The sequence below is a fragment of the Zootoca vivipara genome, chromosome 7, assembly GCF_965207765.1.
Source record: "Zootoca vivipara chromosome 7, rZooViv2.hap1.1, whole genome shotgun sequence".
NCBI lineage: Eukaryota > Metazoa > Chordata > Lepidosauria > Squamata > Lacertidae > Zootoca > Zootoca vivipara.
Window position 1 is genome coordinate 5,818,575 of NC_142590.1, and position 25,340 is coordinate 5,843,914.

Genomic DNA, 25,340 nt, shown 5'->3' on the forward strand with positions numbered 1-25,340 from the left:
AGCCTGCTGAAAGTGAGATCCTCTTCCTAATAGTTGGAGAGCAAGGAATGTTAAGAAGGGGGAGATGGTCACCTGACACAAGGTCATCCCTGTATCAGAAATCCCCACTTATCTTTCGGCTCTAGTTTTCCAGTATATGCCTGGTGGTGACCTTTGCTCCCTGGCTCTGTCACTCAGCCATCAGATTCCCTGCTCTGCCCTTTCTCTCCAAATGCCCTCTTTGCTTAGAATTGCCTCCCAGAAAACCCAGATGCAGATGCTTTTTTCTTGCTACAAATTCCTCCCTAAAACATATATTTCCAATGTAATCTCCTTAGTCCTCACACCTTACTGAAATGAAGCCCTAGCACACACAACTGAACACACATTCTTCCCTTCCCTTCCCTATCCTCATTCCTATCTTCCTCCCCAACCCCCTTTAACCTCTCTCTCAGCAAATTTTAAATCACAGGTGAATAGCCTGTGGCCCTAGGACAGCATGTGATCTTTGGTCTAATTTCATATGGATGTCAATGGGGCAGACAAGAGAATAAAGTGTGACCCTACCCACTCGCTTTTGGCTCCATCCCTAACCACTGCCAATATACGGCCCCAAGATATCCCTGAAGAAATTCAGTCCTCCCCACTCCCATTTTAGATTACAGGGCAGGGACCTACCTGACTTGTGTTTTTAAAGCACCGTGGAGCATACTCTTTGAACAACAACAACAAAACAACGCATTCATTCAATTTCACATATGAGTCACTTCCTACAAAACATTTCAATGTGATTTGACAATAAAAATGTATGCGAAAACAATGTTAGATCCAAATACAGGCATTGTTGTTGTTGTTTACTCGTGTCCGACTCTTCGTGACCCCATGGATCAGAGCATGCCAGGCACTCCTGTCTTCCACTGCCTCCCGCAGTTTGGTCAAACTCATGTTCATAGCTTCGAGAACACTATCCAACCATCTCGTCCTCTGTCATCCCCTTCTCCTAGTGCCCTCCATCAGGGTCTTTTCCAGGGAGTCTTCTCTTCTCATGAGGTGACCAAAGTATTGGAGCCTCAGCTTCACAATCTGTCCTTCCAGGGAGCGCTCAGGGCTGATTTCCTTAAGAATGGATAGGTTTGATCTTCTTGCAGTCCATGGGACTCTCAAGAGTCTCCTCCAGCACCATAATTCAAAAGCATCAATTCTTCGGCAATCAGCCTTCTTTATGGTCCAGCTCTCACTTCCATACATCACTACTGGGAAAACCATAGCTTTAACTGTGCGGACCTTTGTCAGCAAGGTGATGTCTCTGCTTTTTAAGATGCTGTCTAGGTTTGTCCTTGCTTTTCTCCCAAGAAGCAGGCATCTTTTAATTTCGTGACTGCTGTCACCATCTGCAGTGATCAAGGAGCCCAAGAAAGTAAAATCTCTCACTGCCTCCATTTCTTCCCCTTCTAAAACCTCCACTTAAAATGCTCATTTGGAAAAGGGCGGTGCCTGTAATGTAACAGGAGGGAAGTTCCAAAGGGTAGTTGCCACCACACAAAGGCCCGGTAACAAGATCATATGCAGTGGACCTCCTGATGAGGATGCTTGTCTGCAGGAGGTCCTCTCCTACAGAGCAGAGTTGTCAGTTGGCTATAGATGGAGTGAGACAATCTTTTGGCTATCCAGGTCCCGAGCTGTATAGGGCTTTGCATATCGGGACCAACTAATTGAACTTAGCCCAGTAACTGATTGGAAGACACGTTGTTGTTGTTGTTGTTGTTGTTGTTGTTGTTGTTGTTGTTGTTGTTGTTGTTGTTGTTGTTGTTGTATTATTTATCTATGTTCCCCCCCTTCCTCCAAGAACCAGGACTCAAGGCTGCTCACAAAAGCTAAAACAAACATGGCTAAAACACAAGAAGCTAAATAATATCTCTCCCATCCTTCTGGCAGAATTATGGCCTGTCACGCAGGTCCCTCCTGTGTAGCTATTAAAAGCAGAAGCAAGAGACACATGCTACATGTCAGCATGGCTGAATGTGGTCACGGAGGCAACAGTTGACGCCTTCAAACGTAAGCCCTTCATTTTCCTTTAATAGCCTTTCTGGCTGCAAAGTCGTTGCTGGCAAGTTGGAAAAAGAGGGCAGCCACCATCACTTGCCTCTGTGCCATAGGCCAGGAATTCTCCAGTGCGGTGAGCCTCCCTGTGTTTAGGAGAAACCTGATTGTTGCAGGAGAGGAGCAGCTAAGGCCTAGTTCGCTTCTCTTGTGGAGCGAGAAGGACTATAGTCAGTGGCTTTCGATGAGAACAAGGAGGGGAAAATGCACCTAGCACAGTAAGTCATGATGTTGAGTGGGTACAGCACCACATCAGTGCCACTGAGTGAGAAGGGCCAGTACAATGTATCTGTCCTCTGCCTTGGAAGAACCTTACTGGGGCACCGAATCCCGGGTGGTCTGCAACAAACGTCACAGCTGGGTACAGAATGATAGGGCAGGATTTTAGCCGTGGGGTCTTAAGATCTAGAAATAAACACAAGAGAGTTAGGGTTGAACAGGGCAATAATATGTTATTCTTTCAGTTACATCTTCTTAGATATAGTTGCAGTGAGGTTTAATAGATTTCACAGAATTGTAGAGTTGGAAGAGGCCACGAGGAGTAATTTAGTCCAGCCCCCAGCAACGCAGGAATCCTGCCCACAGCTGCCCCTGACCCCTTGCGCCTGAGGCTTTTATCTCAATAATCCATCCAGTAAAAAGGGTAAAGGGACCCCTGACCATTAGGTCCAGTCGTGACCGACTCTGGGGTTGCGGCGCTCATCTCGCGTTATTGGCCGAGGGAGCCCAGCGTACAGCTTCCAGGTCATGTGGCCAGCATGACAAAGCTGCTTCTGCCGAACCAGAGCAGCACACGGAAACGCCGTTTACCTTCCCGCCAGAGCGGTCCCTATTTATCTACTTGCACTTTGATGTGCTTTCGAACTGCTAGGTTGGCAGGAGCTGGGACCGAGCAACGGGAGCTCACCCTGTCACAGGGATTCAAACCGCTGACCTTCTGATCAGCAAGCCGTAGTCTCAGTGGTTTAACCCACAACGCCACCTGGGTCCCCCAATGCATCCAGTAGCTCCGTGCAATAAGTTAGTAGTTGTTGCTTTCCTAAGACTGTTCAGTTTGTTAGTGGTGTGAGGTGAGTTTTGAACAAATGATGTTGCAGCTGATATATTAGCCACTATACAACATCAATTCTGTGTGATTTATTTTGGCTTTTTAATGTTGGATTATTTAGTTTGCCTCTCAGGTTAATTATAAGAGCAAGTGGAGAAAGAAGATATAATCCCTATACAAATTTGTAAAATAAACAAGGCACAAACCTAACTACAGGGAGAATGATAAAAAAGAAGAAGAAGCAGGTGGCTGTTGTGAGAACTTTCACTTTCTCAACTATCCATTCTGTATGCTATTGATTGCATGTCTATGGCTCTGAATTTTAGGAGAAACCAGATTCTTATCCATACACACATACACACAAACTCTGCGCTACTCTGTCCAAGCACTGACATTGACTAATTGATGTTTGGGAAGTGCCTTCAAGCCCCGCTTTTACCTGCCCCACACCTGGTGGCATAGTGGACTGGTGTGCCTGGCTCGACTAAAACAGCTCAGTGGGCCTCATTAGGAATGTGAACCACAGGTTCTCCATCCTGATCGAAAGCAGCAATAGGTAGAGCTAGGAGTGATAGTAACCAAACCTTGTAACACATTGTGCACGTATATAGAATACAAAATAGAACAGCACAGTTGTAGTTGCGTCGATTTCCAGCAGCAGATGAAATTCGCTTTTCTGCACACTGAGGCTCCATCCCCTTTGCTTCTGGTCACCTTGTGTGTAAAGTTTGCATATTGGCAATTTCAACGTGTCATCTTAAATTTTGTACTGTTCCTTAAAACTCCTCTAATACAGTATATTGAACTTAGGTCAAGAGTTATGATGGCTATGCAGTCAAAATGGTGCTATTGATAAACAAGAGGGAGGTATCGGCAGACTCAGGGGAACCCCAAGATTTATTGAAGTACCAAAAAAGAAAATTAGAGCTAGCCCTCCTCCCCCTGAACATGCTCAGTAGCCACAGAACACTAAATACCTGTTTCAACACTTGAGTGAAGGAAGGGTATGGAAAACCAGGGAGGAGACAGAATGGTTCATCCTGAAAGAATGCATTGCTGGCTAGAATGCTGAACAGAAACAGTCAGCACTGCAACCAGTGGCATAGCAAGGGGGGGCGATAGGGGCAGGCTGCCCCGGGTTCCACTCTGGGAGGGGGGTGACAGTCGGCGCCCCACCCCGCGACTCCCAAGCCGAGCCCCTCCAGCCTCCCGGTAAAAAACTCGCTCAGCTCGGGAGTCGGGGGCGCCGACTGACACCCCCCTTCAGCTCCAGGGTGGCACCCGCGCCGAGCAAGGCTTTCTACCTGGAGCCTGGGGGCTCCATTTAGGCTCCATTTTGAAGTTGCAGGGGGAGCGTGATCCCCCTCTACGTAGTGCGCATGTGCAGCTTCATTACATAGCGGTGCATGCGTCATTACGTAGCGATGCATGCATCATTAGGTAGTGCCACCGCACCCCACCCCCCGGGCACGGCAATTTGTCTCCCCGGGTGACACAGCAGCTTCCTCCGCCACTGACTGCAACATTACTTGCAGGTCTCATTTGCATATAATGTGTATTGAAATGTGTGGGGTGACTTTTTTCCTACCTTGGCTGATTGCAGATTCCTCTTGCCAGACATTTTTCAACTTAGTCATGTGGCTTCTTGGCAAGTTCTGTCTACTTTGGGACATACAACCCCAGTCCCACCTTTAAAAGCTCCCTCTCCAGGGGACATAATGCCAACCTCTGTTGTTTTGAGCAACGTATGGGTGGGGATTATTTTAACAATGCTGGCCCTTCATTAGCCATGGAAGCGTCTGTGATGACATCAGGCCACTCCTTTTCTTTCCTGCCTTCTCCTGAACTTGCTTCTTGCCAAACAGGCTGCTTTGATAGTGGGCACCTGTTCAAAAGGAAGTGGAACTTACTCGGGCAGGGAACATAAAGTTAATGAAGCGGCCCTTAAAAATTCTCAAAAGCAATGGTGAGTTTCCAAACAATTAAAATGACCTTTGCATGAAGAGGCTGTCTGCTTCCCCCACTTTGCCTTTTCTTGGTCAGTACTGCTGGTGCCCCTCAGTAGCTGCCTCACTCAACTCAACCCATAATCATTACTTGTAAGAATGCTTCTAAGTCAGTACAAATGCTCCCCTTGACAGTCCTTTTCCCAGAGGAATCATTGAGGAAGTGTACCTAATTTGATTGACGTATCAAAATGCATAACTGGGCCCAGTGGCTTTTAAAGCTTAAATTTCATATGCTAAACATGAGGGAAACCTGGAAGTGCTATGAAGGGTGCCCTGAGCCAATCCTGGCTCCCTGATTAATGTGCCTGTATGCTGTGCTTATCAGCCAGTTAGCACTCTGAAGTTGCTCGTGCAATAAGAACCGAGTCCAACAGTCAGCCCATCTGGCTCGGTATTGTTGGTGCTGACTGACAGCAGCTTTTCAGGATTCAGACGGTGTTCTTTTCCAGCCCTTCCGAGAGACCTTGGGACCTTCTTGCAAATCAGATGTTATGCCACTGAATAGAAGTTGTTCTCTCCATTCATTATGATGTGTTCCCTTAACACATCATGTGTCATGTGTAACCATAAACACATCGGTCACTATATTGTTTCCACACGGAAAAAGGGAAGTTGAGGGAAGATGCCTTGCCTAAGGGTATATCTTGAGCCCATGGAGCCATTCACCTATCAAAAACCATTGCAAAAAATTCCCCATTGACGGACATATTAAAGAATTAAAACAAACAGCCACACAAAAGAGATTCATCCACGCCTCTTAACACAGTGAGACTGTGTTGGAATTGGAAGTAACTGTTTCCTGTCTGTCAACTTATTACACACACACACACACACACACACACACACACACACACACTGCCTTGAGTATTTTTGCCAAATGCGCTGTCCTCATGCACCTGGCTCAGGAAGGAGTACGCACTGGAGCATAACGCTGGAAACTGCAAACTCTTGCCAGCATTTTGTTGATTATGATATGGAAGTGGTTTGATTTAGTAGTAATAGTACCAGCGACCATTGCAAAAAGTGAATTCTGTCTTAGTCCCTGTGCTGTGATGCTGCCTCTTGGCTAGTGAAGACATTACGATTGATGGCGTTAAGACAGACACGGCATTTGGTCTTAATTTTCTTTCTCAGGGAGCTGCTCTGCTTTAGCGTATTAATGACGCAGGCTGTGCCTTACCGATCTCTGCAGATGGGCCAATTGCAGCAGAGCAGAGGAGGAGCTTCGCACTCAGCTGATTCCAGCAATCCTCTGATTTCAGTATCTGAAAGGATCAGGCAAGGACAAGAGGGGTGGAGCAGGACTGATGACTGACATAACGTATTCCACCCTCAACTTTGAGAAATCTGCCTGGCTCATGCAGAGCAAGCAAGCTAGTTTGACTTGTTATGGGCATGTTAACCAACTTTAGGTCCTATTATTACCCTTCAGCTCCTCAATATATTTTACACAGACGAATGCTTTATTGAGGAGCTGATGGGTAATAATGGGACTTTCAGATTTTGAGAAAGTGAATGTTACTCAATGCAACAGCATTGGGGCCCTGAAGAACATGGAATGGGTCTTAAACTAATCCAGGCACAGGCAGACTCGGCCCTCTAGATGTTTTGGGACTACAACTCCCATCATTCCTGACCACTGGTCCTGTTAGCTAGGGATGATGGGAGTTGTACTCCCAAAACATCTGGAGGGCTGAGTTTGCCTATGCCTGAGCTAATCTGTCAGGTAAAGGTAAAGGGACCCCTGACTGTTAAGTCCAGTTGCGGACGACTCTGGGGTTGCGGTGCTCATCTCGCTATACTGGCCAAGGGAGCCGGGGTACAGCTTCCCGGGTCATGTGGCCAGCATGACTAAGCCACTTCTGGCGAACCAGAGCAGCGCATGGAAACGCCGTTTACCTTCCCGCCGGAGCAGTACCTATTTATCTACTTGCACTTTGACGTGCTTTCGAACTGCTAGGTTGGCAGGAGCAGGCACCGAGCAATGGGAGCTCACCCTGTCGCAGGGATTTGAACCGCCGACCTTCCAATCGGCAAGCCCTAGGCTTTGTGGTTTAGACCACAGCACCACCCGCGTTGCAGGTAGACAGTACTATTTCGGGGGCATTATAAAGCACCTCTTAATTTCCACGGGGCCCAGAAACTTGCCAGCTCTCTTTCAGGGTCTCCTCCCAGCTCAGATTCCCAGAAGACATGCACATGTTAGTGTACATGCTTCATGTTCCATATTCGGCAGAGTGGCTGATGTAATGCAGATTTCTTTCTAGACCTCCTGTAGGATATTCTACATGTAAGAAGACACCACGAGGCATTTTAGCTCTAAGTGTCCATCTTGTTACTGGGTGGTGGGAGAAAGGAGCCCCCAGTACACTATACACACCACTTTCCTCTAACACTCAATTAGCCTCAGGAATTATAATAAGAATGACTTCCAGTGGTGTTCCTATATTGATTATGCAGATTGCCGCGAGAGAAGTCATTGACTACAGCAAGGCTGGTCAATCAAAGGCATGTCTCTGCATCTTGTGGGTCTTTAATGCTTCGAATGCTAATGCACTTTGATTTCAGTATTAGGACTTATGGTTTTTGTGCACACGTAGTGTCTCTTTCCATGGCTCTTAGGGCCCCAGTGTTTGCATACATTACATTATGAATGATAATTTTGCTAGAATACTTTCTAAAACACTCAGACCCAAACATCTGTGAAGCTTTGCTTATCAGGAATGCAACTATAGGGTAGCCAAAGCTGTTTACTTTCATAGGTTGTTGCTTTGCTGTAATTGTATGAGGTGGCACATCTGACAATTGAGGAGATAAAAACAGACCAATAAATGTAATAAGTTGTGCATTCATATTTTGGAATAAGATGTCCATATTTAATTCAGATATTTAGCCTAGAATATTCTGGGAAGGTTGGCTATCATTTGGTTTTTCTTTATCTGAAAGCTTTAGAATTAAGCAAGGAAACATCATAATAGGGTGAGTAAAGGAGAAATTTTAAATTTACTCTCCCCTTTCAAATTATTTCCATGATTCCGTGAACTATTGAGTGCCTCCTTTAAAAGAGACGTAAAGCTGCTTTGGCTAGTTTGCTTTCACAACCCTTTATGATTTAGAAAAGGCAGTTCTTTTTCTAAGTCATAAATGTTTCTTCTCACAAGTTTTAAGGTGAGAGAAATAATTTTTTTCCCTAATATAAATTTACTGCTGTACATTTTTTAAAAATCCTGGTTCGTCAAGGGTCTTTTCCAGGGAGTCTTCTCTTCTCATGAGGTGGCCAAAGTATTGGAGCCTCAGCTTCAGGATCTGTCCTTCCAGTGAGTACTCAGGGATGATTTCCTTAAGAATGGATAGGTTTGATCTTCTTGCAGTCCATGGGACTGACTCTCCATGGACTGCAAGAATTCTTTAAGTTTTGTATGATAAAATGGGTGGTTGTAATTTGTTTGGCCACATATTAAGATGGGTTGGTAGAAGGCAGAATGAAAGGGTTGAGAATAGGTAGGTTAATTTTGGAAGGGTGAGCATTTTGATCGTGGCTATTTTATCTGAGAGAAAATAAAAAAATTCCTTCAGTAGCACCTTAAAGACCAACTAAGTTTTTATTTTGGTATGAGCTTTTGTATGAGCTTATTTTGTTTCGACTCACACCAACACGGCTACCTACCTGTTAGTAGTGAAGTTAGTATTGTTCTACCACCTCAGGTCTTGTACAACAGAGTTTTATCTTTGTTTTATATATTTTTGGATATGAGAGAGTGTTGAAACACATTGCCTCAGATTTAGCAAACTTCACTCGTTGGCCCGAAACCATTGCAGAAGTGTTGAGTTCTTTGGCTAGGTGATTGCTGTATTAATAGGGTATGGTGTCATGACCATTAGGTCTGCAAAGAGCTCTAGTTTATATGTTTTACCTTTTATTTCCACTCCCTTGATATTAGGGGCTGCCCAGAGTCAGATTGCTAGAGGCTCTAGGGCCATAGGGCCAGGATGGGAGGCAACAGGCATCCCTGTTTGTGCCTCTTTGGATTGCTATAGTGTTGGAGTCCATATTGTTAATTCTGCATTTAGTTGAGGCTTGGGATTAGATTTGTTTGAGGGTTTGTAGGAAGTAGGGACCAAGGGTTATGCTGGGCAACAATACTGCTAGTAGAAATTTCCATTCTAAGCAATCGAAGGCTTTAAGGATATCTTACGGACATGATCGTCAGTGGGGGTTTTTGGGCTATTTTGCTATGATTGATCAGATTCAGTAGTCTCTTGGGGTCTGTTATGTTGCAACCACAGACAAAGCCAGCCTGGTCTGGGGTATTAGTTTGTGTAGGAGTTTTTTTTTAAGCAGTTAGCCAAGATTGATGTGAATATCTTGTAGTCTTGATTTATCAGTGAGATTGGGCAATAAGATTCTACTTTGAGGCTATCTTTGAGTGGTTTAGGGATAGAGACAGAAATGTTTGATTTTGGAAGCCCTGGCAGCAAGAGCTGAAGTTTGTCTTTAACTCTCTGGAAGTTGCCCTAGTTTGCATATATGAAAATTGTGATTTGCATGTGCTAATTTGCCCTCTGGACCTATTCTCTGGTTCTGTTAAGGACCCAACAGGTGCCTTTGCTCCTGCATTGCATCTGTTTCTCCCAACACTCAGTTGGGATCTAGTCTATTGATATACTTGGAACTATATATGAACTGGCAAGTAACCCTCCTTGGCAGAGAAAGAAATAGAGTCATGCAAGATTGACTACTGTGACCGGCAGGAAAATAAGAGGTCTCTGTATTGTTCAGGTCTGGTACAAACACTCAGAACCTGCCCTGCAACTCCCCTTTGTTCCACAGGACCTCCACCTGGCCATGTCCATTTACCAAAGGTAAGGCGGCTGGGGTGAGGGGTGAGGGATGATGGGCCAAGTCAGCCTGGCCTGACTGGGGGGGGGGATGTCGTGTGTGTGACATCATGCACATGCAACACCCCCCCCCCCAAAACGTGGTGCCTCTGCTGGGTCATTAGCTTTTTATCTTGATCCTTAGAGTTTTTAAGTTACCATATACTCCAATTAAACCAAGTTTTTTTAATTGCTTCCTGACTGAAACTGAGACAAGTTTGAAGAAAGTCTGTTTCTGCTACAGAGGGAGAAGCATATTAGGATAGCCTTGTTCTGGGTTCTTGGGGAACTTATGATAGGAAAATATTACTGATTACTTCTATACCTGTGGGTATAGGGTGGTATATAAATTCAAGAAATAATAATAATATAATAATATCATCCACTGTCAGAAAAGGATCACTAACTGAGCTTCAGTTCTGCGTTGGCATTTCCTCTTAATTCAACACTGCGCTTTCTCTCATCCCCTTATTAACCGTGAACTTTGCATGTTATCTGCTGGAATTGTACTTTATGAAAAAAAATTGCCCTGTATGCAAAGGGTATGGGCTACAGGATGCTGAAGAAATTGGAATTTCCCCCCTGCTGGGCATTTATGCCACCACCACTTGAGCTTGGCTAGCTTAGATGTAATTTATTTGCTTTGCCGTTCCTCGCTTGTTGTTTTCTTAATTCCTTGCCACTAAATGTTCGGCAGCAAAAAAGGACGAGAAGCAATCTGTAATTGGGCTACTGGTGGCATATCATTTAGCAAAATAGATTTATTTCGCATTTGACGTTGATTTGCTTAAAAAGAGTAAAAGGGGATCCTGTTCCTTTAAAGAAAGCCGTTTTTTCCCCCTCAGAGCGTCACCCTGGTCCCTGAGGACAAAGCCGTTTTTTTTATTTGTGAGGCCCCCTCATTTGTCAGGGCTTGTCCTTGCTTGCATTTGTACAAACCTGTGAAGTGACCCTTTAGGTCAGATAAAAAATATCTTCTAAATCCCCCCCTCTCCCCCGCCCCAATTCCGTGTAGCAAGCACCCGTTGCACAGCTGCAGGACCAGCACACGCTCACTCGATAGATAGGGCAGTCTTGTGATGCTGTCTTCTTTTGTCAATTAAACGGACTCTCTTTCTGTAGCTATGGCTCTTTTGATTCCCCCTAACAGGACTCCTTTCTCCTGACCCCTCTTCTTTGTTCTTCCGAAAGGGCGGGGGGAGAGCCCCATTAACTGAGGAGAGCAAGTTGAGCTGGGCTCGCGTTGGCCGCTTCTTATTCTGATGAAGAGGAGCTGTTCTAATATCCTTAATGCTGCTGTTGGCAGTTGGAAACAGATTCCATTATTGTTGATCAATGCAGCCGCCATGCGGGAGGGAGGGATGGAGGGAGTGGGGGTGAGGGAGGAGGGGAGGGGCTCTTCCTATTCACAGATTGATCAACCTGCCATTGCATGAGCAAATGCGTTGTAAGAGAGGCTTGGATGCTATTGTAATAATAGCTGGGGCAGGAAAGGGGACTGGTGGCGATGCAGCTCTCTCTGGTTGTTAACAGGGTTTTTAATTATCTTTAAGCTTTCTTTGGAAAAACAAAAATACTGAATTTTTTTATCTTAATCACCCTTACCCCAAAGGAAGACAGTCATATATTAGACTTTATTATGCTGGCTGGCTTGTTGATCTTTCCTGCATTGGGACCAGTTTCTTTTGTTTCCCCCCTTTATCTTCTCAAATGCTATTTTCTCGTCTCAAGCTATAGGCCACTTCCCCATCACATTGGTTTTGTTCTTCCTGCTTGAGGTGAGAAACTGGCACCCAGTTTTCTTTCCTGCTCTTCCCCATGTCTCCTTCATCAGAAAGGTCTGTCAGCTAGGGAGTTGGCAGCAGGGCCAAGCCAGCCATCCTTTTTTCCATTTCATTTTGTTCAGCCCAGTCAATAACTTAAGTACTGGACTCCCAGGATCATCTGCAATTTCCCACCCTCCCTCCCTTGATTCGTTTGGCCATTGTCTTCTGTATGGAGAAGTTTTCTGGCTGGAGAATGAGTTTCCTTTCTCCTGGAGATGCGGCCGAGTGGCTGGATAGCAGCACAGAAGATGAGCGAAGCCTCCTGTCATTTCTTGGTACGGTAGGCTTGGAATGCTACTTCTTTCAAACATTTAATTGACATAGACCTCTTAGGTGGGTTTGGTTTTTCATCCTGGAATTGTCAGAGGAATGCGTTTAGTTGCACTCTGTAATGAGGCACGAGTTCTAAAGTTTGCCGCAACTTAGAAGATCTTTATTAAATAGATAAAAGCTGGAGTAATTTGTGTGTATCACAGTATTTGCTTATACAAATATAGTTTCTAAAAACATTTGATTGTTCTGTTTAGTCTGCAAGTTTATAGATCACTTGGCCCACTGGAATCTGACTAACTAGAACTCACTAACCTAAGAGGATCTATTTTTAGCAATGTATTGCACAAGGTACCTATCACAGTTTTCTCTCAAAACTTTTCTTTGCAAAGCACCATGTACGTTGGATGGTTTCTATAGTATATAGTGAAAATCCTGGAGATCCCATTAGAATGCCAGCCATTCTACTTCTCCAGTATGACTTAATTCTGAAATTCAACTCGTGCGAACTAAATCAGTAAAGTAGCAGATAAAATGGTTCGTGACCTTTGATGTTTTGCTTGTTTGTTTCCTACCCTTCACCCTAAGCATTGAAACAACATAAAAACCATTTAAGCTAGTTAGCGAGAAGTTAATATAAAGCGGAAAGTTGTTCACTTTACATTTTGTGCTGTAGAACTTGGGAAGTGTTGTCCAACTATGTAGTTCTTTCTCACAATGTCCAGCCAGATGTTTCTTGGTCCTCACCAGGAGGGCATAGGGGTGGCCTTTTCCTGCTATTTTCCTCCTCGGGACACAGAGGGATGCTGGCTGCTACCTTCCATTGAACTGTCATGACTAATAAGCTGTGGGAGAGTCTTTGCTCTATTCCTTTGTCTAACCCAAAGCCATTGAAACTTCTGTTATTTTACATTTTGGCTCCTTGGTGTATGTAGAACATGGCTTTTGAGTTTTATTACCGTTTTGAGTTGAACTTTCAAGAAACCTGGCAAATTATGCATGTGTCAATGTTTAATAGAAGTTGTACATAGTGTTGGCTTGCAGTGACGGTGGGGTTGTCACCCATATTACTTGCTTGCAGAAATACATACATACTGGTTGTTCATGTTAAATGCACCTATAAAGTCATTTGGAGTATATTCATATGGTTCCAGGGTGTGTTACCAGGAGCAGTACCATCACCCTATAAAAATTTAGAGCTGTGACAATACAATAAATGCTGAGATTGTTTCATTTATATGCTAAATCCCGAATTCTCGGGTAGTTTGCTATCTTTTTCATGTTTTTTTTTTTAACCAAAATGTTGAAATTTGTTTAAAAGAGATTAACAGGAGCAAATACTCATGGGCCATACAGAAGTCTCAGCATCCCCAATTTTGTACCCTGTTTTAGGCCATATTACAATTGCATGATATTGGTTTGGAGCACAAGCATGATGGGTACTTAAATGAAACATTTCTGTAGGTCAGCAAGTTTGATGTGCCATAATTGTTGGTTGAACTTCCAAAATTTTGGTCTCTTGCAAAATTGTATTTGGCAGTTGTTTTCATGTCATAAAAGTGAACCTTTTATTCATTTTTTACTTGTTTATCCTATGCAGGGCTTTCTCCAAGGAGCTCATGATAGCATACGTGGATGTTTCCACATTTTTAAAAATCCTTTTCAGCAGTCCTAAAATTAGAATAGGCTGACCTGACTTGAGTGGGTTTGGCCCTGCAAGCCTAACGCTTTTTTGATGTTTCTAGATCCAGCCTTAGGTATTTGTATACTCAAGGAAAGATTGAAAGGCTCCTTCTCCCTTGCCTCTGTGCCAAATGGTAGAACTTCTGAGCCACCCTGCTTGCTCCTCCAGTTTGCAGGGCCCTGACAAAGGCATTCGCCCATTCCAACAAGCCATCCATGGCTGGTGTCTCCAGGTTGCTTCCTCTAGTCTAAAGCTATGAAGATCCTTGGTCTTTGACTGGATTACAACCGGGCACTTCCTGTTCACCCGCCTGATGTTTTACTTCAGCTGCTCCTATATCAGATTTCTCAACCCATTTCTTCCTCCTGCTGTTGTGATCCTTTGAATACTGTTTGGTATTTCCTGACTTCCTCTCTGTAGGCCTTAGACCAAGGATAGAGAACATTTGGCCCTCCAGATGTTGTTGGACTCCGTCTCCCATTAGCCCTGGCCACCATGGCCAATGGTCAGGGATGATGGACCTGTAGTCAAGCAACAACTGAAGGGCCACAGGTTTCTCATACCTACCTGGGACCTTTCATCTTCCTCCTACCACCCTGTATTCCCAAGTAAAAGAAAGCATGTCAGTTGGTTAGAGCGTGGCGCTGATAACATCAAGATTGTAGGTTTGATCCCCATATGGGACAGCTGTATATTCCTGCATTGTAGGGAGGTGGACTACAATTGCAACTCTACAACTCTATGATTCAAAATGACTCTGGGAAATGAAAGCCCCTTTCCTCTCCCGTTTCAGTAAAAAGTACTGTATTATGTCCGGTACAGATGTAAAACTGCCCCAAAAGTAACTATATTTGGGAGTGGACAAAAGTGATTGTGTGCTCTCTCCCTCTAATACCTTCTGTCTCCTTTAATTGTGGTTTGGCATCCAGGGAGCTCTCCTGAATTCAGGTTTGAAACCCCAAAATGGGCCTGAATAATGGGTGTGGGTGGGTGTTATATCAGGGCAAGGTAGTTACGCTGTCAGGGCAGCTCTGTCCTGCGATCCCATTAAAGTCAAGCAAAAGGATTAAAGGTTCTTAAACCAGACCACCAGTTTACAGGAAATCCACAGGCCTGTTAGCTGGATGTTTGATTGATGAAGACTTGTAGTGCATCACTTTATGCTCTAAGGGCTCTACTCTAATGGCTAAATGTGATTTTCATGTTTTATCACTGTCTTTCCGGAAACTCATTAACTGTAAGGTTGTAACACTTTGATTTGAAGAAAGCCTCTTTCCTCCTGCCTTGTTCTTGAAGAATTATTGAATGAGTGTGTTACTGGTTCAAGTCTTCTCTCAGCCATGAACTCCCCAGGTACTTTTAGGCAAGCTCTGAAGCATCTGCAACATGAGGATAGTAAAACTGACCTACTTTGCAGGGATATTGTAAGAATTACTGAGAAGACATATGAAGTGCCATGAATACTCAAAAAGTTCTGTATAAATTCTGTGGGGGTTTTGCCCTACTGTATATATATGCTAAAAAGAAAGGGCTGCTCTGTAATTTGTCTCCGAAGGCTTTTGCCATTTCGTGAATAATTACTTGAGCTTGTTTCAATTTACAAATGTTATTTAACAGCTAATCAAAACATTTGCAAATACTAATATCTGCCACGTAATAGATTTCCATAATATGAGTGTGTGTTTGTGTGCATGCATTTGCACACACATCTTTGTGTACTGGTGATGAAGGATCCCATTCGCGTTTGAGCTGTATAGAGAGACTGGACTAAAGGTTTTAGGCTCCTGTTGATTCTCAGAGACAGTATGATCTGGGCCCTAGTGAATGAGTCATGCAGTGAATTGTGGTAATTTAATATTTTAAGATGAAGAGGTGCATTGATTTTTTTGCAGCAGATGAAAATAATGCAAAAGCACTATGTTATATGCATTGGGAGAAGAGGGCAACAATCTAATTTTGGCCTGGTGGCAATAGTATAGATTTTCCAGCCAACTCAGCAGAAAAGCCATTTTAAGGGCACAGAAACAGCAGCTGCAGTATTTTCAGTAAGTTGATGCGCAGTTAGAAGTACCTGTGATGGCTAACAGCAGCCTTCTTATTTTGCTATGCCTAGTCCATCAATTGCAAAGTTGAAGTTTATCTCATCTTTATCTGGATTTATCTTCTTACTCTCTTTAATAAAGTGTCTGGCCTTTCTGAAATCGGAAGCTTGCAGGCTGGCTGATCTCTAGGTCACTTATTTCTGGTAGGTGGAAGTTGCGTTGGGAAGTGTGGATTTTCTTCTTCCCTCCTTTAAAACAAGACCTCCCACCCCCACCCCCCAAAAATACAGCAGTCTGTTGTTGACAGGCGGATCCAGACTTATGCTTCTTCATGTATGACTCTGCAAAATCCAACAGACTGTGTTAAATTACTACAGATGCTTTGATAAGGAGGAGCAATTTTCCTGAGTGAGCATATAGCAGGACTAGCAAAGCCTCACTGCAATGTTTGACTGTGCCGGAACTGGAGTAAAAGCACATATTTTAGTTCCTTCTTTTCCAAATATGCTCTATCTTTACTTTTTGCCTTTTTTTGTATTTGTTTTTCTGAAGAACAAATGACATTTGTGGTTTTATCCAGCATACTGCCTGCAAAGATATTGGCTTCTTTTTTTACCTTTTGTGGAAAAGAAGGCATCATTTTGGAATAGATCCAGCAATCTCTGCAAAGGATTTTGAGAGACTTAAAAACATAGTAATCCTGAAAGAAGGAGCAGACAGTCCATGAGTTGTGGAGAGAGATACTACCCTGTTTTTATCACCAGTTTATGCTGAAGGGTGGTTACAAGTGAAGGATCTCTGTTGCAGACTACAATTTCCCTCCTGCATGGAGAAATCTACCTCTTCAGTTTTAAACCTATGGCTTGGTTGACTTTGGAATATCTCCCAAATGCTGCCTTTTACCCATTTTTTTTTTTTTTTGCAATTTTCTGGATACAGAGTTAACATTGTCATTCACATTTAAACAAGAAGAGATATATCCTGTGGTGTGAAGCTCTTCACAGTTTGTCAGGATCCAGTTTTCTTCTGCCATCTCTCATCATGTCAAATTTCCCCCCCTTTAAGTCTTCATGGATGCATCGTGCTGTAGACCTGGTAAAATCAGACTCTGTTATGCAAAAGCATCACAGAAGGATTTGTTGGTGGGAATCTTGTCGTGGGTATGTTTTTGTGAAGAAAACCTCCTTTTCTGGAACTCAGCTGGTCGCGCCTCTCCTTTGACTCGGAGGATCGGGATGAATAGGGAAATATTCTGAAACTGAGGAGAGCTGGCTGCTGAGTGTCTGTTAATAGCTTGAAAGTAACTGATGAGGAGGATGTACGTTCGAAACGATTGATTGAATAGCTGCAGTCTTCTCGTGTCCTCCTTGCTCTCTGCAAGCTGTAGAGAGGGGAGGGGGAAGAGTGGGGAAAAGCCGGCTTTCTCTTAAGTGGAAGTAGCACGGATCCCAAGGGCCAGGAGGCCAGAAATGGAACTTTAAGCTGCATCTGTCTCCCGAAAGGAGAACAGCGGGAATAAAAAAATGCCAGCCTTCGGAGTCATAGTTTACTCCCTTCCTTTTCAATCCCGAAGATAACAATGGACTTTTTCTTAGGATGTGGTTTTCTCTATTCTGTGCGGAGCGTCTTTCAGTTAAGCTGCATTCCTTTAAGCTTAGGTTTGTGAACTGGAAATGGGCAGCAGTTGTGATAAAGGTATCTATCTATAGTTTTCTCTGTGAAAAAATGTACATATTGATCCTGTCGTCTTTGTTTAGGCAGATGTTGTGATCACAAAGTCATAGCTTAGGTCATGCTGTCAGAACAAGGAGAAAGCGACCTATTTTTCCCTATCTGCAGCAGTTTTCATATTATGCACCATCAAGTATGTGAATCTTTAGGTGGCCTTAGGTTACAGTCTTATTCATGCATACTTTAGAGTAAGTACTATTTAGCTCAAGACTTGCTTATGGGTAAACGTGCATAGGTTAGGGCTGTTACTGCCTGAACTATGAATTATGACCATCCCTATGATATCGAACCTCAACCTTTAACAAATTATGTTCAGTGCAGTTTATATCAGGAGCATCTCCTTATTGTGCTTGGCAGAATTAACTCTCTTCATGCCTGAGTACTTTTTCAGTTTCAGATAAGAGGTGTGCTGTAACTTTGCCAAGTAAAGTACTGAACGGAGCGGAGTCTTTTGAATTGCTTGCGATGTTCACTTTGCAAAAGAGACTAAAGTTTCCATAAACTGTAAATCAGGGGTCCCCAAACTTAGGCCTGGGGACTGGATCTGGCCCAATCGCCTTCTAAATCCGGCCCGCAGACGGTCCGGGAATCAGCATGTTTTTACATGGGTAGAATGTGTCCTTTTATTTAAAATGCATCTCTGGGTTATTTGTGGGGCATAGGAATTCGTTCATATTTTTTTAAAAAAATATAGTCCGGCCCCCCACAAGGTCTAAGGGACAGTGGACTGAAAACGTTTGCTGATCCCTGCTGTAAATAGTGAGAAATGTGTCTGTCTGCGGGAAATGGTCTTTCATTTTTCTCACCTTTTCCCCTTCCCCTCTCCAGAGGTCCCAGCAGAGAGGTCTCCTCGCAGGCGGAGCATCTCAGGGACAAGCACATCAGACAAAACCAACCCCATGGACCCAACAAATACATCTCCATTCAAAGTGCCGGTAAGTACTCCTTTCCTTGGAAGGGGAGGGGTCCCAGCTGAAGGTCAGGATGACTAAAATGGCCTATGAACGAACAGCATTCCTTATCAATTTGGGGTTAAGAATTCAGTGGGCAGCCAAAAGGCGGACATATTGTTACAAGTTGTCTGAATAATATTTATATCCTGATAGACCCAAAACTTATCCCTGCCTTTTTTTAAATCCTTGACCCAAAGTCATAAGTGTCTTAAACTATATGATAAGGGTGCATGTGGATGGATCTGTGTTATACTAAAATACTTCTGATGTCACTGTGTTGACTTTATAGTAGAAAGTGAAGCTGTTTTCCAAATAGAAACTGTGGAGTTGGACCAGGTTACACTCTTTTTGCTCAACTTTAGGAAGATGTCTGTTTTTTTCGCCATAAGGTGATGCGAAAAGGAATATCATAAGACCCATACATACCTTCTCATACTTTGAGATCTTCATCAGAGGGTCTTCTCCAGGTCACCCCACCTAATGAAGTGATGTGGGTGGTGTCTATGGAGAGGACATTTTGAGGGGTTGCTTTCTGCTTATGAAATGCTCTTCTCAGACAGGCTTGGCTGGTTACCTGCACTATGGTATCTTAGATGCAACAACCCATCTCTTCCCTCAGGCCTTTCCATTACAATCCATTGGGTTCTTCAGATTTTTGCTCCTTGTTGAGTTTTATGCTGGTTTTAATTATTTGTTTTAGCTGCTGTGTGATACACTGCTTTTAGTTGGGGTTTGTGATGTGATTTATTTTATTTTGGCTTTAGTGGTTTTATTATGAATTGTCTTTTGTATTCTATTCTGTGTAAACTGCCTGAAGAGGTTGGTTGGATGAGTAGTACGCAAATCAAATAAATAAATGAGGATATTCTGATTTCTGCTGGCCATTCTCATAGATGCCATAAACTTTAAAAATCAGAAACAAAATAAGAAAATTCCTTCCAGTAGCACCTTAGAGACCAACTAAGTTTGTCATTGGTATGAGCTTTCGTGTGCATGCATACTTCTTTTTTATTTTGTTTCGACTACATCAGACCAACACAGCTACCTACCTGTAACTTTAAAAATCAGGTTTGCAAAATGTAACCCTTCAATTCCAAAATATAATTGCATTTTGGGTGCATCTCATGGCTAGTATCTGTGTGAAAACTCAGACTCAATGAGAAATGAGATCCTTCATTTGCCCAACTAGGCAAAAGGGCCTTACTTTCACAATGGCAATAAGGGGGGAAATCTATTCAGTGAGCAAAAAAACCAATATGGATTTCAAAGGCAGAGGAACTCAGGCTTGCGTACATATTGGCCTTCAGTTTGTGCAATGAGCCCTAATATTTGGTTATAAATTACTTGGGTTTGTAATAAATAATCCCCAAAAGCTGGAAATTTCTTCCCATAATTTGTTAACAATAATTGATGAATCAAAATTGTAGCACATCTATTATTATTATTATTATTATTATTATTATTATTATTATTATTTAGCTTATTATTATTATTACTACTACTACTACTACTACTACTACTACTACTAGAAAAGGCAGTTACTGCACAAATCAGGTTAAAACTGACGTGCTTTTCAAAAAGTATACCAAAAGGTGCTATGCTTTTTTTAAAAAAAGAAAAATGTAGTCAGCCACAATATTCTGGGCAGTAGTTTTATGATCCACTTATTGGTCTATAAGAAATAGGCGAAGGGTCCTTTTGTTCACTTAATCCCCCAGCCTCTTACTTTCCCAACCTCTTTTTCCTCTCCCTCCTGTCTCCATTCCAATTATTGAGAATAGAAATTTTCAGCTGACAATGGTTTCAGTTCTGTTTATGTTCTTAACATTAGGCACCTTTAAACTAGGTCTTATACAAAGCCATGTGGGTTGTTTTTAGGAGGAGACTATTTTGAGAACTTTTGCTTTCATTGAAGTGGATCAGTGTTTAATGAGCTTTAGTTATATAATCATTCCAAACCAGGCATAAACTGTATGTTTGAGTGTTTCCCTTTTCCTTTTTTTAAAGTATTAAATGAATGACAGATCTATCCCAAACAGATTAAACACTGCTATGTCAGCATTTAGGTGATCCATGCTATATGCATTATCAGAGTGAAGAGAGAGAGAGTTCACACTGGAGTAATGGGTCCTACTCTTCCTCCTATTTATTCTTTGAGCAACCCTGCCGTAATCATTTGTATATTCTGGGATCAATATTGCACAGTTAAACAACAATAATTTATTGAGGCATGGAATCAGCTGCATTTCCTAATCCCTTCACCCAGGGAAATTTGTTTTAGCATGTATTTCCAAATGTTAATTTCATTGAACACAAGTTGTACATTGACAATAAAGGTATTATTATTATATTATTATTGTTTATTATAAAATACAGTTGGCTATATTGCATAAGAATGTTTGACACTTGAAGGCCCATTCAAATGACTTGATTTCCATTCACAGAGAGTTGCCTGCAAGAACTTGGCCCTTCTAGTTTGATGGGATGGTTTGCTTGCTGCTATTCCAATGATTATCTGTAAAATTAAGCATTGTATGAAAGATTGGCGCATGTGCTCTTCTGTGTTCTATGGTAGCATTTCTATTTGTCCAGCAGGGTCACCCACAACTATCATGCTACTCTGCAAATTCAGTTTGTGCCAAAAGGAAAACATATTTTCCTATGGTTTGAAGAGCTTTGATGTTAAAAAATACATATTTCTGACATTCACATAGCAAGGAAGTCCAGTGTCATTCTTCTAGGACTTATAGCAGAAGAAGACTGCAAAAAACCACAAATCTTTCATAGGTGTTTCAGTTGTTGTTGGAAGTGGGTTTCATATTTTGTCAAGTTCACACTTCTAGGCAACAGAGACATGGGGACAGCCAAATGATTTTTAACTCTTTACTCCATTTGGTACTCCAGTGGTGCCTCGCTTAACAAATGCCCTGCTTAACGAAATTTCCGCTTAACGAAAGGATTTTTTGAGCGGAGGTTGCCGAATTCGTTTTATGAAAAATTCGTCTAGCGAATCGCGGTTTCCCATAGGAATGCATTGAAATTCAATTAATGCGTTCCTATGGGCAAAAAAAAAATTCAAAAAAAATTTCAATGCATTCCTATGGAATTCGCTAGACGAACTTTTCATTATAAGCAAAGACCCGTGGAACGAATTAAATTCGTCTAGCGAGGCACCACTGTATAAACTATTGGCGCCATGGAGTAGAGCCCTGTTACAGTAAAGTTATCCTCAAGGAGGAGGAGGGCTTGCATGCAAAGTGTATTCAGACTTTCAGATTCATTTACATTCTCTCAGTTCAAAATGTGGTGGAGAACACTGGATTTTCCAGGCAGAGATGTGTAATGGATTTGGTTTGGCTTGTGAACTAGCAAGATCTGGGTTCACACTGTAGCAGCTCAGGTCTGAGGTTTGTAGAGGAGTCTTTGGTGAGTTTCTGTGTCTCTGGCAAAGTTTCCTTAGAGAGCTGTTGTAAGGATAAAATGAAATTAACTTACAGTAGCATTTGCCCCTGGGTGGGATGAGATCAAATGTAACAAGCTGAAGCTCAACCTTTTCTTGCCCTCACTTCCTGGGTGAAGCATGACATAATGTTCAGAAACAGATTGGCGGTTTCAAAATAAAGGCATAGGAAATACGTTGCATTCTGGGTGCGCCTGTGTGTGTCTTTTAAAAATGCAACCAGGCTATTTTAAAAATTCACTTCTGAATAGATCTTTCACATCCAGTACATTTTCCGCAGTTGTCCATGTGGGAGCCAAACAGTGGCACCCATACAGAGAAGGCAACTCAACTGTACAACTGTTAATAGGCCTTTGTCCAGCGCTTGGAATGTTGATTTACAGTTACATAATGTACTGCAAGTGAAATGTTTTTTTCCTTGTTCTTTTTCGAAGGAACTCTTCAAAGAGCTCTCTGGCTGTTGAGTGTTTGAAACTGCCCATATTTAGAGGCTGACTTAAAATTCAACTTTGCCCTTCCATTTAAATATTTGAGGTTACTGTTTTTTTTATCAACTTACTGGATGATGAATATCACCGATCAGCTTATCCTTGGCAGTTTACGCTTACAAGGGATGACTCAAGAGTCAGATCCCGACCTCATAAGAGCATAAGAGCCTGCTGGATCCTGCAAATGGCCCATCTAAGTCAGCATTCTGTTCTCACTGTGACCAGCCAGATGCCCTCCTGGGTTTCTAGCAACTCTCATTCAGAAGCATACTTCCTCTGAGCATGGAGGGAGGCAGAGCCTAGCTCTCATGGCTAGAAGCCATTGATAGCTTTCTGCTCCAGTAGTTTGTCTAATCATTTTTTTGAAAGCCTCAGTGCCAAAGCCTGCCCGTTGCCTCATGACTTGCCAGTTGTGCTCCCATAGCCATGCCATAACCTTTGGTTTGCACTGTTGCCAACACCAGCATCTCCTTGATGCCAGGAGACAGAAAGGCCCAGGAGTGCGGCAAGGAAGGAAAAGGGCCAGAGAAGGTGTTGAATGAAATTTTAAAAAGAGATTAAAGGCTGATATTTCAAAAAAAAAAATTACTGATACACTCAGAATAGGAAGGAAGGGGTAAGTGAGAAAAGCTGTTTAAGGAGGACGAAGTGAATATAGAAAGGCCAAGGAAGTAGCATGAAAAACTGACAGGGTGTTGGGTTTTTGAGGGCGGGGCGGATGGGCAGGGTGTGTGTAGAGTTAAGTTTGAAAGGAGAATAGGATAAGAAACAACAGGAGATGGATCAAGATACTTGAAGAGGCATGCGGGATTGAAAAGGGGGAAATGTAAAATGAAAATAATTTTCTACTTGGATCTTTTAGATCAGCAAATTCTACGCGAATGATGCTGTTAAGACACAATATCCCCAAAGCAAATAGCACAAGGGAAGCTGAGCAATGGAACTCCTTCCCAGAGGAAACAAAATGGCACAGAATTGAACAATTTCCAAAGATGGACTGGATGTTGATAGAAAAGGATGCTAGTAGTTTCCTGCTGACTTTGCCAAATTCTGTCTCCATCTGCCACCAGATTGGCAAAGGAATTCCACTGGTGGTTGGTTGTGAACTTTGAGCACTCCCCACCTTTTGGTCTTATGCAGGGGTCGGCAAGGTTTATCTTGCCTGGGCCAGATCGGCCCCACGGAGATACCTCTGTGGGCCAGATCACGCGTCCGCCCGTACTTTCCTGCGTCTGCGCAGACACGATTATCGGCAGAGCAGAAGCGAGTCCCCGCACCGCACTGTGCCGATTTAGCACAGCATACGAGCAGGCAGCTTGGTTTGTGGATGGCTCGTGGGCCGGTCAAACGACCTCCGTGGGCCACTTCCAGCCCATGGGTCTTAGGTTGCTGACCCCTGGTCTTGTGCCATCATGAGTAGCATCGGAATAAAAACCTCTGTCAGTCAGTTTGTATTTGCAGTATGCCTTCAGATAATGCTGCGCTGCCATGTACGCAAGAAGTCAGAAGAACCGAAGATGTTATTTTCTGTCTTGTTCCTATAATTTTGTTCTCTACTGTAAATTCACCGCAAAATATTCAGATAATAAGCAGTTTTCTCTGTTTCTTTTGATAGGAACTGCCACAATCTAATGGACCATAACACAGGGAAATATTTCCTGACATGAAGCCTCAATTTTCTTTTGTTAGGCCAGAGCTACTCATTTGTTTCAGCTTAGCATCTTCCTCTTGCTTTGATTTCATGCTTTTCAGATTCAAGGCAAGGCTTAGTTTTACAAAGCAGAAAGCAACCTTCTCAAATTCAACTTTCTAACTATTGAATTATTTGTGAAGCCTTTCCCTGAATTTACTCCAGCTCAGTGACTTTGAAGTTCTGTGCTGTAGGGGGGGGGGTGCTGAACATGAAATCTTGTTATTGTCTCATAGATCAGCAAAAACTTGCCACCTTCTTTGTGACATACCTTTCAATGTACGAGCAAACAGTGCATGTGTACCTTAATTTTGCATGTTGAAATGATGCTGACAATTGTATGTCTATGCTGCTTTGCTCACCGAACCCAACATTCTTTTTTCTCTTCTGTGCATTTTTTCATAATTTTCTATGTAAACTCTTTCCTACCTGTGTAAAATAACACCCGGGGCGGGGGGTAGCTGACTTCCTTTAATATATCCTATTTGCTGCACCCCTTCAGATTCTTAAAAGTCTTGGAAGCAACTATTCAGATTCTTTTGAGAACAGAGCTAATTGTTCTATTAACGGCCTTTATAATACTAAATGTTTTACCACTATAGTCCGCAGTTCATACCACTAAAGTCTGCAGTTCATATTGGGGTGTCAGTTGGTAACTTTTCTGATTGCCTGGTAAGGCAATTGCAGTTTTTAAAATAAAGTTATTGAATAGCCATACCAGCAGGAGCTTAACATCACTTTGCATTTTTGAAATACCTTGAGGCGTAAAAGTCATATGGGAATGCAGTGTTAAACTGACACATTTTGTATGTCTCTTAAACCTATTTCTGCAATGATATCATAATGCAGGAGTCACCAGTGCGGCAGCTGTGGGTTTGCATGGCCCCACAGAGGCCGTCCTTGATATCCATGGGGGTCACATCTCCCCCCTGAAATTAGGCTTGAAATAAGTTTTTTATTGTAGCCAACAGAATAGGTTGCAGTGTGTGGCTGGTTGTAGTGTGAGTGTGTAGTGCTTAAGGCAGTTTCCCTGGTTTGTGAATGGGCCCATGTGTCCAGAAAGGTTGACAGACAACCCCTGTATAGTGTGTAACCAAAAATAGGTTTTGTAACTGAAACCAGTTTTCACCCCGGAACCCGTTTTCGGTGCCAGAGAGCCAATCTTCCATTTGCATCTTAGCA

General features: G+C 42.8%; 1 protein-coding gene across 11 annotated transcripts in view; it reads left to right on the plus strand.

Moving 5' to 3' along the window:
* RASAL2 (RAS protein activator like 2) overlaps positions 1-25,340 on the plus strand; it is a 215,597-nt gene that overhangs the window by 123,588 nt on the left and 66,669 nt on the right. For 8 of the 11 annotated variants that reach the window (XM_088673678.1, XM_088673679.1, XM_035121311.3 and 5 more), the window contains one exon: positions 18,396-18,502. In XM_088673678.1, coding sequence (XP_088529804.1) covers positions 18,396-18,502 — 107 coding nt within the window. Of the gene's footprint in view, positions 1-1,919; positions 2,035-16,274; positions 17,532-18,395; positions 18,503-25,340 lie in introns of those variants that run through there. The other 3 variants (XM_088673681.1, XM_088673680.1, XM_060276606.2) reach the window with 3 other exon arrangements.